This window comes from Carlito syrichta, unplaced genomic scaffold (genome assembly GCF_000164805.1).
Source record: "Carlito syrichta isolate Samal-C Ts95f unplaced genomic scaffold, Tarsius_syrichta-2.0.1 Scaffold307284, whole genome shotgun sequence".
NCBI classification, from domain to species: Eukaryota; Metazoa; Chordata; class Mammalia; order Primates; family Tarsiidae; genus Carlito; species Carlito syrichta.
Window position 1 is genome coordinate 269,031 of NW_007251380.1, and position 16,726 is coordinate 285,756.

The following is a 16,726-nucleotide window of genomic DNA, read 5'->3' on the forward strand; positions in this document are numbered from 1 at the left end:
GAATGTGACCGAATTGCTACAATTTCGTGATAAAACTTGAGCAGATAAGGAGATGTTTCTTAGGAAAGAACAAAGAAAGTAGTTTCTTGAGATAAAATCAACTACTGGTGAAGATGCTGTGAACACTATTAAAATGACAGTAAAGGACTTAGACTGTCATATAAACTTAGTTGATAAAGCAGTGGCAGGATTAGAGAACACTGACTCCAATTTTGAAAGAAGGTTTACTGTGGGTAAAATGCTATCAAACAGCATCACAAGCAACAGAGAAATCTTTTGTGAAAGGAAGACTCCATCGAGGCAGCAAATTTCACTGCTGCTTTATTTTAAGAATTCCTACAGACATACTAGCCTCCAGCAACTACCACCTTGATTACTCCTGATCAGTCAGCAGCCGTCAACATCACGGCAAGACATTCCACCAGAAAAAAAGATTATGACTTGCTGAAGACTCAGATGATTGTTAGTATTTTAAAGCAGTATTTTGTATTTTCTAATTAAAGTGTATATATTGTTTTGTGAGACATAATGCCATTAGATAACATACTACAGTACAGTGTAAGCAAAACTTTCATATATACTAAGTAAAAAAATGTATGTGACTTGCTATATTGTGATATTTGCTTTTTCAGTGGTCTGGAACTGAACCAACAGTATCAACCAAAGTATGCCTGTACACATTATCAGAACATTTAGTGTATAGTAAGTAGTACTAGAAATTCAATAAAAGGATATCAGTAATGAATAAATCTCTCAAATTTACCCCTATAGAAATATCCACATTATAAACATTTAAACCTAGAAACTGGTTAAAGCAGTTATATAATTTGATAAATACAGGTAGAGGCCCATATTTTAAAATTTCTGAAATATGCTAAAGAATTTTAAATGATTTTTTTCATCTGATTCTCTTCTAACTAGTTCACTGACAGTGTCTCCTCTTCCACCCTAATATTATTAATTGCAGCAGAACAACAAATTGGATATTATGGTACTAGGTGACATGTTATTTCTACGAAAAGTCCAAAGAGCCTATGGAGTTACAGTATCTGCAATAAATGACTCTGACAGAGATTCTCATGTTCCTAGAATTGTTATCTGCCTGTCAGATGCTGTTTACTCTATACAGTATAAAAACCTAAGCATGGAAGTGATGGGAGGTGAGGGAAGAAAAGAGATGAACATTGTTTAAAGCAGATTTCAAAAAGTAGTATGTCCAGGTTTTAAGGAGAAGATGGTGTTATTTTCCTGCTGGCAGGATAATCAAAAAAGCATTATTTAGTAGACAGTAATAATACAGAGCTTTAGGTTGAAAGTGGTCAGGCTGATAACAGATTCTTGAAAGTTAAGAGACAGAGCTGTAGCTCAGGAGAAGGAAGTCTAATAGATTGCTGATGAAGAGAATTAGAGAGAGGACGAGCTGGGGCCCAAAACTTGGGGAACATCTACATTTTGAAACAGCAAAGAAAGGGAGGAAAGATGAGGACAGTATAGTAATAGAAGTCAAAAAGATTTCTGGAAAATGTTAAACACAATCACCACACACCTTCAAATTTTTACTCTTAGGTATATTCAAGAGAAATGGAAATATATTCCCGCATAAAATCTTTTTTAAAAATTTATTTATTTATTATACAGTTGTGGGGTACAAGTCAGGACTCACTACATAAGGAGGTTGCATGCAGGTAAAGTTTAGGCCTCTAGGTGGCCTTCATCCCCCACCGGTAGTGAACCAGGTACCCATTGTGTTGTCACATGTCCTCCAACCTCTTCTCTCCCTCTCTCCCCTAGCAATGCCCAGCAACTGCCAATACTACCCTTGTGCTCATGTGACTAGTGTTCAGGGCCCACTTATGGGTAAGAATACACGATATTAAGTTCTTTGTTTCTATGACTGCACTTAGTATGAAGGTCTCCGACTGCATCCAAGTTGTTGTGGAGGCCATGATTTTGTTCTTCTTTAAGGCTGTGTATTACTTCATTGTGTATATATACCACATTTTCTTTATCCAGTTCACTTTTGATGGCCAACAAGGTTGGTTCCATGTTTTTCCTATTGCAAATAGTGTGGCAATAAACGTGTGTGCAGGTGTCTTTTTTGTAGAGTGACATAGGTTCCTCAAGGTATATTCCCAGGAGAGGGATTGCTGGATTGTATGGAGGATCAATTTTTAGCTCTTTGAAAAATCGCCACACTGCTTTCCATAAAGGTTGAACTAGCTTACATTCCCAACAATAGTGTACAAGCATTCCCTTTTCTCCGCAGCCACACCAGCATCTGTTGTTTTTGATATATTAATGATAGCCATCTTTATTGGAGTTAGGTGTTATCTCACTGTAGTTTCTCTGGTGATTAGTGAGGCTGAACATTTTTTCATCTGTCTGTTGGCTGCTTGTATGTCTTCTTTCGAGAAGTGTCTGTTCATGTCCTTTGCCCAATTTTTAATGTTTTGTTGGGTTTTTTTTTTGTATTTATTTATTTTTTCCTTTCAGTTCATTTGAGTTCCTTGTAGATCCTGGATATTAGGCCTTTGACAGATGCATAATTTCCAAATATCTTTTCACACATTCTGTGGGTTGTCTCTTTACTCTCTCTTGATGGTTTATTTTGCTGTGCAGTAGCTTTTCAGTTTAATAAAGTCCCAACTGTCTATCTTAGTTTTTGTAGCATTTGCTTTTGAGGACTTGGTCATAAATTCATTGTCTACTCCGGTGTCCAGAAGGGTGTTTCCTATTTTCTTCTAGGATTCTTATAGTTTGAGGGTTCACATTTAGATCCTTGATTCATTTTGAGTTGATTTTCGTATATGGTGATAGGTAGGTGTCCAGTTTCATTCTTCTGCATGTGATTTGCCAATTTTCCCAGCACCATTTGCTAAATATGGTCTCCTTCCCCCAGTGATTGTTATTGGAAGCTTTGTCAAAGATGAGTTGGTTGAGGGATTGTGTTTTTACGTCGGAATCTCTGTCCTGCTCCATTGGTCTATGTGCTTCTTCCTGTACCAATAACATACCATCTTGGTTACTGTACCCTTATAATAAAGTTTAAAGTCTGAAAGTGTGATACCTACCATTTTGTTCCTTTTGCTGAGGACTGTTTTGGCTATCCATGCTCTTTTTTGTGTTCATATGAATTTCTGTATTATCATTTTCAGGTCTGTGAAAAATGATGTTGGTAATTTGATGGATATTGCATTGAATCTGCATATTGCCTTGGGTACAAAAGGTCAAAAATAATACCATGCGTCTTCTCAGATCACAGTGGAATAAAGATATTTCCACCAACAAGATACTCCCAGAACACACAAAGACATGGACACTAAACAGCATACTGCTGAATGACTTCTGGGTCAACACAAAAATCAAGGCAGAAATAAAAAGATTCCTGGAAACAAATGAAAACAAAGACACATCACGATCTCTAGGATGCCATAAAATCAGTGTTGAGAGGGAAATTCAAAGCACTGCACACGAACATCAAGAAAACAGATCACAAGTAAATAGCTTAATATCACACTTAAAGGAGTTGGAAAGGCAAGATCACCTAAATTCTAATTTCAGTAGAAAAATCCATATTACTGAGATAGTCACAATTGCAGGATATAGAAGACAAAAATATCATAGAAAGGATCAACAAGACAAAAAGTTGGTTCTTCAAAAGGATAAATAAGATTGATGGACTCCTGGCCTAACTTAAAAAAAGAGAAAAGTCAAATAAACACAATTAGAAACAAAAAAGATGATATCACAACTGATCTTGAAAAAAATTAAAGATTATCAGAGATTACTGTGAATAACCGTAAAATAAACTAGAAAATCTAAAGGAAATGCAGGATTTTCCAACATCATTCCACCTCCCAAGGTTGAAACAAGAAGAAATTAAAACCCTAAATAGATCAATAACAATCCAGGACATCGACTCAATCCTAAGAAACCTCCCACTAAAAAAAAAGCCCTGGACCAGAGGGATTCCCAGCTGAATTCTATAAGACATACAAGGAGGAGCTGATACCAATCTTACTGAAAGCATTCCAGGCAATCAGGAATGATAGAATTTTCCCTAACTCATTTTATGAAGCTAACATCATGCTGATACCCAAACCTGGAAAAGATTCAACAAGAAAAGGGAATTACAGGTCAATCTCAATCTCCTTAATGAACTTCGATGCAAAAATTCTCAACAAGAATCTAGAAAATCAGATCCAACAACACATCCCAAGGATCATCAACCAAGACCAGGTTGACTTCATTCCCAGGATGCAGGGCTTGTTCAACATTCACAAGACCATAAATGTTAATTCAGCACATTAACAAATGTAAAACCAAGAACCACATGATTATCTCATTAGACACTGAAAAAGCATTTGACAAAATCCAGCATCACTTCTTGATAAAAACCCTCAAACACCTAGGCATAGAAGGAACATTTCTCAAAGCAATAAAAGCCATCTGTGATAAACCCGCAGACAACATTTTGCTCAATGGGCAGAATCTGGAAGCATTCCCCTTAAGAACTGGACAAGACAAGGATGTCCACTCTCACCCCTACTATTCAACATTAGTGCTGGAAGTCCTAGCAAGAGCAAGAGAAAGAAATGAGGGATAACCAAATAGGAAAAGAGAAAGTTAAGCTATTCCTCTTTGCAGGCATTATTATTCTTTTTTTTTTTTGAGTTGGAGTCTCACTCTGTCACCCAGACTGGAGTGCAGTGGCTGCTTCCAGCCACCGCAGCCTCGACCTGCTTGGCTCCGGCGATCCTTCTGCCTCAGCCTTCCGAGTAGCCGGAATTACAGGCATGTGCTACCACGCCCAGCTGATTTTTTGATTTATTGTAGAGATGAGGTCTCGCAGCCCAGGCGGGTCTCGAACCCGCGGGCTCAGGCAATCCACTCACCTCAGCCTCCCAAAGGCGCGGGATTACAGGCTGAGCCACCGAGCCCGGCTGGCAATATTATTCTATACCTAGAAAACCCTAGGGAGTCTGTCAAAGGCTTCCTTGTACTGACAAACGACTTTGGTAAAGTCTTGAGTTACAAAATCAAAGTGTAAAAGAAATTGCATTTCTATACATCAGTAACAAGCAGGCAGCAATAAAAAACACAATCCCATTCACAATAGCCACACATATACAAAAATGAAATATCTTGGCATCTACTTAACCAAAGAAGTAAAAGACTTTTACAACAAAAACTACAAAACACTGCTCAAAGAAATCAAGGATGACACAAACAAATGGCAAAACATCGCATGCTCATAGATTAGAAGAATCAATAATGTCAACATGTCCACATAAAATCTTATTCATAAATTTCCATATCAGCATTATTCATAATAGTAAAAGATGTTCTTAAAAATTCATTAACTGATGAATAAACAAAGAGTGGTATATGGTAGATATTATTTGGCAATTAAAAAAATGAAGTGCTGGCCAGGCTCAGTGGCTCAACCTGCAATCTCAGCACTTTGGGAGGCAGAGGAGAGTGGATTGCCTGAGCCCACGGGTTCGAGACCAACTTGGGCACCTTGGCAAGACTTTGTCTCTACAATAAATAAAAAATTAGCTGGGCATGGTAACGCGCACCTGTATTTCTGGCTACTTGGAAGGCTGAGGTGGAAAAATCACCGGAGCTCAGCAGGTTGATGCTGGGGTGGCCATGAGTGTGCTACTGCAGCCCAGCCTGGGCGACAGAGTGAGACTCCAACTCAAAAAAAAAAAAAAAAAAAAATGAAGTGCTGATACATGCTACAGCATGAGTGAACCTTGAAAACATTGTGCTAAGTGAAAGAAGTCAAAAGACTGCATAATGTATGATTCCATTTAGACAAACTGTCCAGAACACGCAAATCTGTGGATTCAGATTAGTATTTGCCAGGGTTTGGGTAGTGAGTGAGGACAGCAATAAACATGATTGCTAATGGGTATGGAGTTTCATTGGGGGGCAATGAAAATGTTTCAAAATTAGACTGTGGTAATGTTTGTACAATTCTGACTCTACTAAAAACATTGACATGTAAATTTTATGCTATACAAATTACATCTCAATGAAGCTGTTATGTATTTTTAAGTGAAGTATGTCCAGATGTATGCCAGATACTATTTTGCCCACTTAGGACACCAATGTTTGGCTGTATCACTGCTACTATTTACCACTGCTTAGAAATCTCTAATTAAATACGTTTAACAAGGGAAGATATAAGTATTTAAATGACAGAAACTAGATTATATTGTTACTATTTGCATATGATGATTACCTACCTAGAAAACCCAAGCAAGTCAAATGAAAAAAATCCCAGAATAAGATTCTAATTAATATAGACTGGTTTCAAGACACACAAAAATTGATGTTCTGCCACAAGCATCAACGACCCAAAACACAGAGGTCAGGGAGTGGAGGAAATGGGAAGATGTTGGATATAAACTTGAAGTTATAAGATCAACATAGACTTTTAAAAGTAGAGTCGTCCCTTAGCATATTCAGTGGATTGGTTCTAGGCTCCCACAAACACCAAAATCTGTAGATGCTCAAGTCCCTTATCTAGAATGGAGTCATATTTTCATAGAACCAGTACACATCTTCCTGTGTTCGCTTTTTTTTTTTTTTTTTTTGAGTTGAAATCTCACTCTGTTGCCCAGGCTGGAGAGTAGTGGCATGCTCACAGTCACCTCAGCCTCAACCTGCTGGGCTCAAGCAATCCCTCCACCTCAGCCTTCCAAGTAGCTGGAACTACAGACACGCGCCATCACACCTGGCTAATTTTTTGATTTATTGTAGAGATGAGGTCTCCTCAAGTTGCCGGGGTTGGTCTTGAACCCACGGACTCAGGCAATCCACTTGCTCAGCCTCCCAAAGTGTTGGGATTACAGGCTTGAGTCACCATGTCCAGCTTTCCCGTATTCTTTAAATCATCTCTAGATTACTTATAATATCTAACACCACGTACATGCTAAGTAAATAGCTGTTATACTGTATTTTTAAATTTGTGGCTTTTTGTGTGTTTTGCTTAGAATATTTTCTATCTGAAGTTAGTTGGATCCATGGATACAGAATCTGTTAATATGCAGGGTCAACTGTAATGGTTCTAAAGTTTATTTAAAAACAGGAAATGCAAAAAAATGCAATAAAAAAAGATTACAGCAAATCATAGTATAAGCCACAGAAACTAGAGAGTCTTGCATCATGGTAGACGAGAAAGACCACCAAAAAGCAGACCGAAAGTACATATAGGGATTTTAATTTTCAATAAATGGTAATTTACTAAATGGCAATATAGCTCATTGTATAAAAGTAGACAGCGTGGGATATGAAAACAAGAAGTTAAACATTAGAGGAAAAAATTATGTTAAATATGTCCAATGGGGGAAGGAGAGCCTAGATTGAGTGAAGCTTATCACCCTAAGAGATAAACAACCAGTGCTACCTCATATGGTAAAGCTGTACAATGCACTACCTGCACGTCCACATACAGTAGCCCTGAAAGCAATATTTCCCATCATCCATAACAAGTCTTACATTCAGAGGATGAAAAAGGGTTCCATGAGACTTGGCCTTTCAGCTCTATGAAATATCCAGTATCCTAGAGCTTCTAGAACAAATCAATGTATTGTTGAAGAGACTATACGAAACTGTGTTCTCCTTAAAATGTCTTAATCTCTACCTATTTCAAAGCAGAAATTTTTGTTTTTAAAGTCTCATACTCATCTCATTTTATTCTTCCACTTGCTATCAGACAAGAACAGAAGAAAACAAGTAAAATGTCCCCATACTGCCTTTTTCATTCAACAATTCCACATTAGAATTTTTTTCACTATACAGCATATGTGGTTAAGAGTTTATTAAAATGTAGTTTTAATGGCCTTGATGCAAATCTATTATAATACTGACTCTCCAATTAATAACTACATTTGGAATAAGAAGCTGAGAAATATGTGGGCCTGATAAAAAATATTCTGTATCTTGATTGTGATGGAGGTGGCTGAGGTTACCCAACTAGTATAAGCTTTTCAAAACTTAGAGATAGTGTACCTAAAAAAAGGGTGATTTTACTTTGTGTAAATATCTCTAAACAAATAAAGGATTTTTTAAAATTTCTCTGAGAATGTTAACTTTTCTTTATTTTTCTTCTGTTTGCAGAGTCTATGTTTTCCCCAAGTAGCTTTCTTCCCCCAGTGTATTTTGGCATCTGTCTTTAATAGTATAAGTTTTCATTACATGTTAGGTGACCCTTGACTGTCCACCAGGGGCAGGGTACTAAAATGCTTACTGTAGCCGGGTTGGGTGGCTTAGCCTGTAATCCCTCATTTTGGGAGGCTGAGGTGAGTGGATTGCCTGAGCCCGCAGGTTCGAGACCCGCCTGGGCAACTTGGTGAGATCTCATCTCTACAATAAATCAAAAATTAGCCAGGCTTGGTAGCGTGTGCCTGTAGTTCTAGCTACTTGGAAGGCTGAGGCGGAAGGATCGTCAGAGCCCAGCAGGTCAAGGCTGCGGTGGCCGGGAGCGGTCACTGCACTCCAATCTGGGTGACAGAGTGAGACTCCAACTCAAAAATAAATAAATAAACAAATAAAATGCTTACTGTAAGTACTTTGCCCAGTGGTAAGTCTTGTCAATGTGCTTCACCGTTTCTGGCCATTTCTTTGGGAGAACCTCTGATCTCAGTTTCTCTAAGTGTTGTCTCTTGTGTTGGTCAGAGGCCCCTCATCTGCACAGAAGGTTTATTCCTCTCTAAGGTCTCTACAACAACATGTAAATAAATCTTTACTTAGTCCTCTTTTATTCAGTAGGTATCCCTACTCTCATTTGTAAGCTGTGTCTTCCATTGTGGAGACCCTCTGTTTAACCCTCCAGAGACCAAATCTCCAGTCTTTGCGAAGGTAGAAAAAAAGACAGCTACTCAACTGTGTGGAAGTGGAGTTCTAATTGTTATTGTTACTTTATTGAGGTATGATTTTGTTGCTATGTTACAGTGTAATAATCAGTGCTACTTTGTATACCTTACAATGTTGTGCCACAACCACCTCTACCAAGTTCCAAAACATTTTCATGACACCAAAAGAAAACCCCGTACCCATTAAGCAGTCACTTTCCATTCCTGTTTCTCCCCAATCCCTGACAACCACCAGACAACTTTCTATCTCTACAGATTTATCTATTCTGCACATTTTATATACATGTAACAACATATGGGATCCTTTGTGATTGGCTTCTTTCACTTAGCATAACATTTTCAAGGTTTGAATGATGTAGTATATATCAGTACCATATTCTTTTTTATGGTAGAATAATATTCTATTGTAAAGATATACCACATTTTGTGTATTTATTTATCAGCTGATGAGCATTTGAGTTGTTTCCAGTTTTTGGTTATTGTGAATAGTGCTGCCATGAGCATTTGTGTGCAAGTATTTGTTTGAGTACCTGTTTTCAATTCTTTTGGGTATATACTTATAAAGGGAATGGCTGAGTTATATGGTAATTCTATGCTTAAGTTGGTCTCATTGCTTTTTAAACACTTTCAGTCCTCTTGAGACTCACCTTCAGCCCTCTTAACATACTTCCAAAGGTACCTGGTGCCATTTTCTGAACCTATTGGGGTACCATGATCTATACAAGGTTAATTCTCTGTTTTCTACAATGTTGTCTTATAATTCAACTTGCTCAAGTTGGCTAAGTCACTTATTACTTATCTATCTGCTTTCTAGCTTCAACATTTGTTGCTGCTGTTATCTTTTCTACCATTCATTTTGTCATTGTGAGTTTATGCTTTCATTCTATCATGTTATGGTCATTTTAACGGGATTTCAGAAGGGAAGGAGGAAATAAAACGTGTATTCAATCTCTCATTTTAAATCAGAAATCCATAATAAACATCTTAATATCACCCATATCCTACTCTATCCATCCATTTAAATGTCATGTACAGGCCGGGCTCAGTAGCTCAGCCTGTAATCCCAGCACTTTGGGAGGCCGAAGCGAGTGAATTGCCTGAGCCCACAGGTTCAAGATCAGCCCAGGCAACTTGGTGAGACCTCATCTCTACAATAAATCCAAAATTATCCAGGTGTGGTAGTGCATGCTTGTAGTTCCGGTTACTTGGAAGACTGAGGTAGAAGGATCACCAAGGCCCAGCGGGTTGACGCTGGGGTGCTCGTGAGTGTGCCACTGCACTCCAGCCTGGATGACGGAGTGAGATGCCAACTCAAAAAATAAATAAATAAGTAAATGTCATGTACAATGTATTTATTGTGGGGATATAAGCATATATAAAGACAACTGTTTTCAATAAGCTGATAAACTGGTTAAGGAGATGTAGTAATATGAGGGTCATTTTCTTACATATGTTTAACACATGTATGAATGTTGAGGTTCTATTATATTCTGATGTAGTAAACTTATAGAGGGTTTAAAGGTAAAATCCACACCTGTAGGTAGCTCAGGTCTCAATAAAGTATAAAGTCAACCCAGGCATCAATCACTAGGAAAGAGAAAGGCTCCCAGTCAGAAAGGGAACTTGAAAAGGAAAACTAGGAGTAAAGACTCCACACTTCTTTGAATTTTTGCCTCCAGAACCAGACTTTAAAGACTTGAAGTATCTAAGTAGATGCTTTCAGGTGATATGAATTAAGCATGGCCATTGCCACATCAAAGCAAGAAGAGATGCAAAAGGAAGGCACACCTTACAATGACTCACAAACTGAAGACACAGCTAGGCTGTGAAATCAGAGTAATTAGAACCATATAATGATTCTCCGCTTTATTATCTTCTATTTTCATAGAATCTTGTTAGAATGTTGTAAACCTGTCTAACCTATAACACTGTGACAATTCTACATCTACATGGGCCAGTGGTTAAGGAGAAACTGAGGTCCCTTCAGCAGTGGGAAGGCTGAGGAATTTCTACCTGCTAGAAAATATGGTCCAAATATTTTTTCCAACACCCTGTTGGAAGATTCCTTTTCAGTGCCAACTTGAAAAATTCTAGATTTTATTTTTTATAAAGAAAAGTACCATTTTATTATAGAAGTTGGGTACAAAAATATCATATACACACTTACTGGTTGTGTGGCATCTTGAAGCCTTAGTTTCCTCATTGGCAAAGTGGGGATAATAATATATGTCTCATAGGGCAATTATAAGAAGAAAATAAAGTAATCATGGCAATATCATACCACAATATACTAATGTCTTACCACAGATACTAAGCTCTTAAAAAAATTAGTATCAGCAGCTCCCACTATTACTAGTTCTAGTCCTCCTACCATTATGATTACATTTGTTATTGCAACACAAGCACCAAAAAAAGCATATAGTGAGCCGGGCTCGGTAGCTCAGCCTGTAGTCCCGTGCCTTTGGGAGGCTGAGGTGAGTGGATTGCCTGAGCCCGCGGATTCGAGACCCAGCTGGGCAGCGAAACCTCATCTTTACAACAAATCAAAAAATCAGCCGGGCATGATAGCACATGCCTGTAATTCTGGCTACTCGGAAGGCTGAGGCGGAAGGATCGCCGGAGCCCAGCAGGTTGAGGCTGCGGTGGCCGGGAGTGGCCACTGCACTCCAGTCTGGGTGACAGAGTGAGACTCCAACTCAAAAAAAAAAACCAAAAAAACATATAGTAAGGAGGCAGAGACTATGCTGAGCTAATGGGATTTTTAAAAGTTTCACAGAAGAAGTCAGATTTTGAGCTGAGATTTGAGTTTGAGAAGATGATCGTTTTAGACAGGGGACTGTGTCATGTAACAAACAATCAAAGGTTTTGGATATAAGCTCTTTTGGATGTAAGATAGTCTTTAGCTTCATGTAAAATGTTTCAAACATATCTCTCAGGTATAGATTTCAAGAAGAATCAATCAAATCTCATGAGAATATTTAAGGAAAAAAAATTAAGTAAAAGACCCATTACTTACAAAGTGGTCTAATATCCACTATTTTACAGAAAAATTAGACCAGATCTAATATTGGACTTGTGGTATCAACTACTCTAATTAGATGTAGTAAAGTATCTTCATTTCTTCACATACAAGAATTTGACTATTCCACATCACAGAAATCAAAGCAATCAAATACAATTAAAATCAAAGTAGTCTATTTTAAGCAAAACACTATCAAATGACAACTCTATTAGCAAGACAAGAGAGATCAGTCACTTGACAAATACTTAGCAATAAACAGAAAGTCTATATGTTTATACACTCCCACTGCAAATATTTTTATTTTAATATTTTACTTTTTGCCAACAAAGGGCATTAATAAGTAATAACTTGTAACAATAATGTAAAATCTTACAGTATTTTATTATTTAACTCTGTGGCATTTAATTTTTCTAAAGACTTTTTGGGCTAATGTTCCATTCCAGAGTATACTCTAGAATAGTATAAAGTACTTTTTAAAAACAGTACAACATTCTTGCTTTTCTTTTCTATAAGTCCAATTATTAGTCCCATCAACCACTTTCTTTCTAATATGACAATTTTTTTTTTAAGTTGGAGTCTCATGCTGTCACCCAGTGGTGCAAACATGACCACTGCAGCCTAGACTTACTGTGCTCAAGTGATTCCTCTGTCTCAGTCTTCCAAGTAACTGAAACTACAGGTGTGCACCACCAGGCCTGACTAAAATGTATATTTTTAATTGCAGAGATGAGGTCTCACTAAGCTGTTCAGGTTGGTCTCAAACCCTTGGGTTCAGGCAATTCTCTTGCCTCTGCCTCCCAATGTGCTGTGATTACAGGCATAAGCTACTATGCCCAGCCTAATATGCTAATTCTTATATATACAGTATATCTTTTAAATTGTCTTGGATATTTAAAACATGTAGTTTGCCTCACATGCATGTCCAAAATCTCAAAATCACATGCTTTTGTGATGGCTCATAGTTTCTTACCTGCACTTCTCAAATTAGGGTCTAGCCCTGGCATCTCTTTGTTAGCTTCAGGGCTGACACTGTAGATTGACGCTCCAGCTTCACTGACGATACTGAGAAAAAAGAAAAAGGGGGATATCATTTTCCAAACTTTCTGCATGGTCAAAAAATATAAATGAATGAAATCAGAGATTACAAGAAAAAAAAAATAGCAGGGCAAAAAGTACTGTCTTCATATCTCAATGATATCTATAGCATTCAATATTTTATTAATACAAAATAATAAGGCAATTTTTTTTCACATAGGAAATACACAGGCTTAAATCCATGATGAAGTTATTCTGTTGATTTCTGTTTCACTGGTAATAAAAGATGGTTTATAAATGAACACATGAATACTCTCTCATGATGTAAACTTCAAAATTTTCAGACTGCATTTAGCTTCTCCAGGTTATAATCCGTTATTGACTGACATTTATGACTCCCATCTGAACTAATGACTCTAAAGCATCTTGGAAAGCATATAGACATATGCATAGATATATAAATGCTGTCGCTGTTGTTACCAGGTTATAATTAACGACCACAACATAAAAAAAAGGGATCAGACAGGATATCATTCCATTTCTTTTCAGTAGGATCTGAAATCGACCTTTCACTGTAATGATCAAGGAGAGAATATAAAGGTATAAACACAATATAAATAAATGTAAAGGTATAAATAAAGCTTGAAGTGAAAAAAACAGTATGGCATAATAAGATGATGTTAAAACCAACAGACACAAAATAATTTTTCAGTTCCATTATAGCAGTGCTTTCCAACCTGGGGCCCTTGGATTACTGGGTCCCAGGTCTAATTAGAACTACAAGCAAAATGTTTGTGTTTACATATATTTTCCCCCTAGGAAAAGGGGTTATAGCTTTCACTGATTGTCCATGACTCCCAAAAGGTTAAGAAACACCACCATAGGATAACAGTATTTAGTCAACAGCTATGAAAAATTCTGTTTCAAATACAAATCGACCTCAATCTAACAAAGTCCTTTCTACAAAACCAGAGTATCCATGAAGTACAGGCTAGACCTATTGTTATAAGAAAAGAATATTTTAAAAAATCTCACCACAAATTTATTTTCTATCACTTTTTGAAGACTCCAAAGTTATAACTATTTAAGTAAAGGGAGCTTAAATGGTGAATACAAATTCTAATTAACTGCAGTCTTTAGCAGTTGGGTACCTGAGAATTTGCTGGGCAATTCACTGTCTCTTGGAGGTTATAATTCTCAATAGACTGAGGGAAACTATTGCAAAGAAAAACATTCAGATAATAAATATTCCTCCAAATACCACACTGCCACTTCTTTTAAACAGGAATACAAAACAGATGTGACACGTTGCACCCAAAGATTTTAGATTAACATTAATATTAAATCAATACAAAATGTAGTAAATTTCACATGCTTTAGTTATTGAATAGTATGGGTCTAATAAACAGCTCAGTACTAAGCACAGATCAGAAAGCTTAAATAATCTAAATGAACAGAAAAACCTCAACACTGATTACTTCAATATAAAACATATAAGGGCCTAAGAAGTATATGTGGCAAGAATTAAATGAAACAAATCAAACTGGGAGTGGTGATGATTTTTTCCTAGAGAAGTAGCAAAGAACAAAAGCTATAATGCCCTCCCTTTTTTCATTCTTATTTAGTGTTCAAGAATGACATATAGCAGAAAGTATACTAGATTTATAAAGCACTTTCTGTTTAATGGGAAGTTTTCCAATAAACTAATGGGAAATTATTCCAATTATCTCTCATATATTTTGAAGATAACAAAAATGAACTTTGCACAAAATTCATATATCTAATGCTTTAATAAGTACTATATTTCACAAAATAAATTTCTCTCCAGTATAAACAAATTAAGTTCAAAATTGTAGCCATTTGATTACCTTATGTATTTTGTCATAAAGCAGACAAGACTGAGAAGAATTTGTTATCTGGGGGAAGTTTAACTAACACAGCTGTAATTAAACTAATGTTTCAAGATGATTTCAGTACTCTAAAAGCCCTTCAAATTGCTACAGTTTAGACCACCACCTAAACAAATACATATAATACCTCAAGCTTTAAATACATGAAAGTACATTTCGGAAGCTACCATTGGAATTATATTTTACCAGATATATATGATAATAAGCTAATTCTCTATAATTAAATTGGTAGTTTTAAAAACATTTTATCTAATTAAGCACTATTTTAGGATTTTTCAGGTGTTTTTGCATACTACATACTCATAACCCAAAAAGCAAGTAAAATGCCTATAATATAAATTTAAATTTGTTTAAATTTTTTTTTACAAAAATCCTATATGTTAGAAATGCTAAATTTTTATCTCAAGCAAAAGTCAATGTTACTTTCATAAAACTGATCCTTAATCAATATAATTTGTTTTCTTTTTTAAAGACACAAGTTTAAATTACAGAACTGATATCTCCACAGTTTATAAATCTTTTCTACCATGACTGATTATGTTGATGAATCTTTTACAACCAGGTTTGCAAGAACTTTTCTTTCAGTGACTATTCATTTTACAGTAAGAGTATGGTAATTATTTTATTTTATTGTATTTGTTGCCAAATGAAATGGGAGGGTGGGAATCTTTTCATGAAAAAGAAAAACTAACTTTTTTTAAGCTATTGGGCTAATACTTTTCATATTCATTTACAAGGTTACGTGGTTACATGAAGCCTGTGTATGAAACTTCTGCTCTGTTCTCACTTCCCAAATATGAAAATAGCTTTTTTTCCTGACTTTAAAATAAATTATATGCTTCCTTATATTAGGAAAGAATTTAATTCAAAGGTAATTTACTTAAATAAAAAGCAGTTATTTAGTAAGATATCAAAAATCAGCCAGAATATATTTCTTAAACTAATACAGACATATGTCCTTAATTCTTTCTTTTTTTCATCCTTAATTCTTTACAAAACTATCCTAGAATTCCTCAAGCTCAACCAATATCTAGCATCTTTCTCTTCTCCTTCCTTCTGCCTACCAAAAAAAATGTATGAAATAGCTACTATGCTAAATGCTTAGCTCATTTCATTACGTTTTAAAAATAATTTGCCTAAAAACCATTCTCACAACTTTTAGACTTAGAAACACTCATATCAAGAGAGGTTAAAGTGACTTGGCCTGAGTTTCCTAACAAGTAATAGAAAGCACAGAAAATATTAACCAGCACAGATCTTCATTCTTTGCATATGAGATCACCTGTTCTGAAGTATGAAAGAATAGCTGTTTGTATTTTAGGGATAGGAGACATGGCCCAAAATCACACCACCACAAACAGAAGGAGTGCTAGGATTTAATGCTTAAAGGATACGGCTTATTCCTAAGAAAATGTCAAAGCAATTTAAAACTCCTTTACTTAATGATGAATTACCACTTCAGCGACTCTCAAATGAACAGTATCTAGTCACTTTAAGAACTAAGGAAATCTAGTAATGAAGAGAACACAGAAAACATGCAAAATCATATACTATTAAAGATGTTTAAATTGTAGAACTCTTGGAATGGTAATTTGAAAATTAGATTGAAAGTCACAAAAATACCCATTCTCTCTTAACCAGCTATTGTATTTTTAAGAATTTATATAAAAGATATCTAAAAATTCACAAAAACGTAAACAGTACTATCCATCACAGCACACCTGTGACCAAAAAAAACTGAAAACCAGTGTCCATCATGAGATTCATTAAGCTATGCTGTCATTAAAAATAATTATTATAAGCTGGGCTCGGTGGCTCAGCCTGTAATCCCGAGCTTTGGGAGGCTGAGGTGAGTGAATTGCCTGAGCCCG

General features: G+C 36.2%; 1 protein-coding gene across 1 annotated transcript in view; it reads right to left on the bottom strand.

The window, feature by feature from the left end:
• Window positions 1-16,726, bottom strand: part of SRBD1 (S1 RNA binding domain 1) — a 237,641-nt gene that overhangs the window by 93,879 nt on the left and 127,036 nt on the right. Inside the window, exon 15 of the mRNA XM_008064317.2 lies at window positions 12,881-12,972. Within this exon, the coding sequence (XP_008062508.1) occupies window positions 12,881-12,972 (92 nt within the window). The remainder of the gene's footprint in view (window positions 1-12,880; window positions 12,973-16,726) is intronic.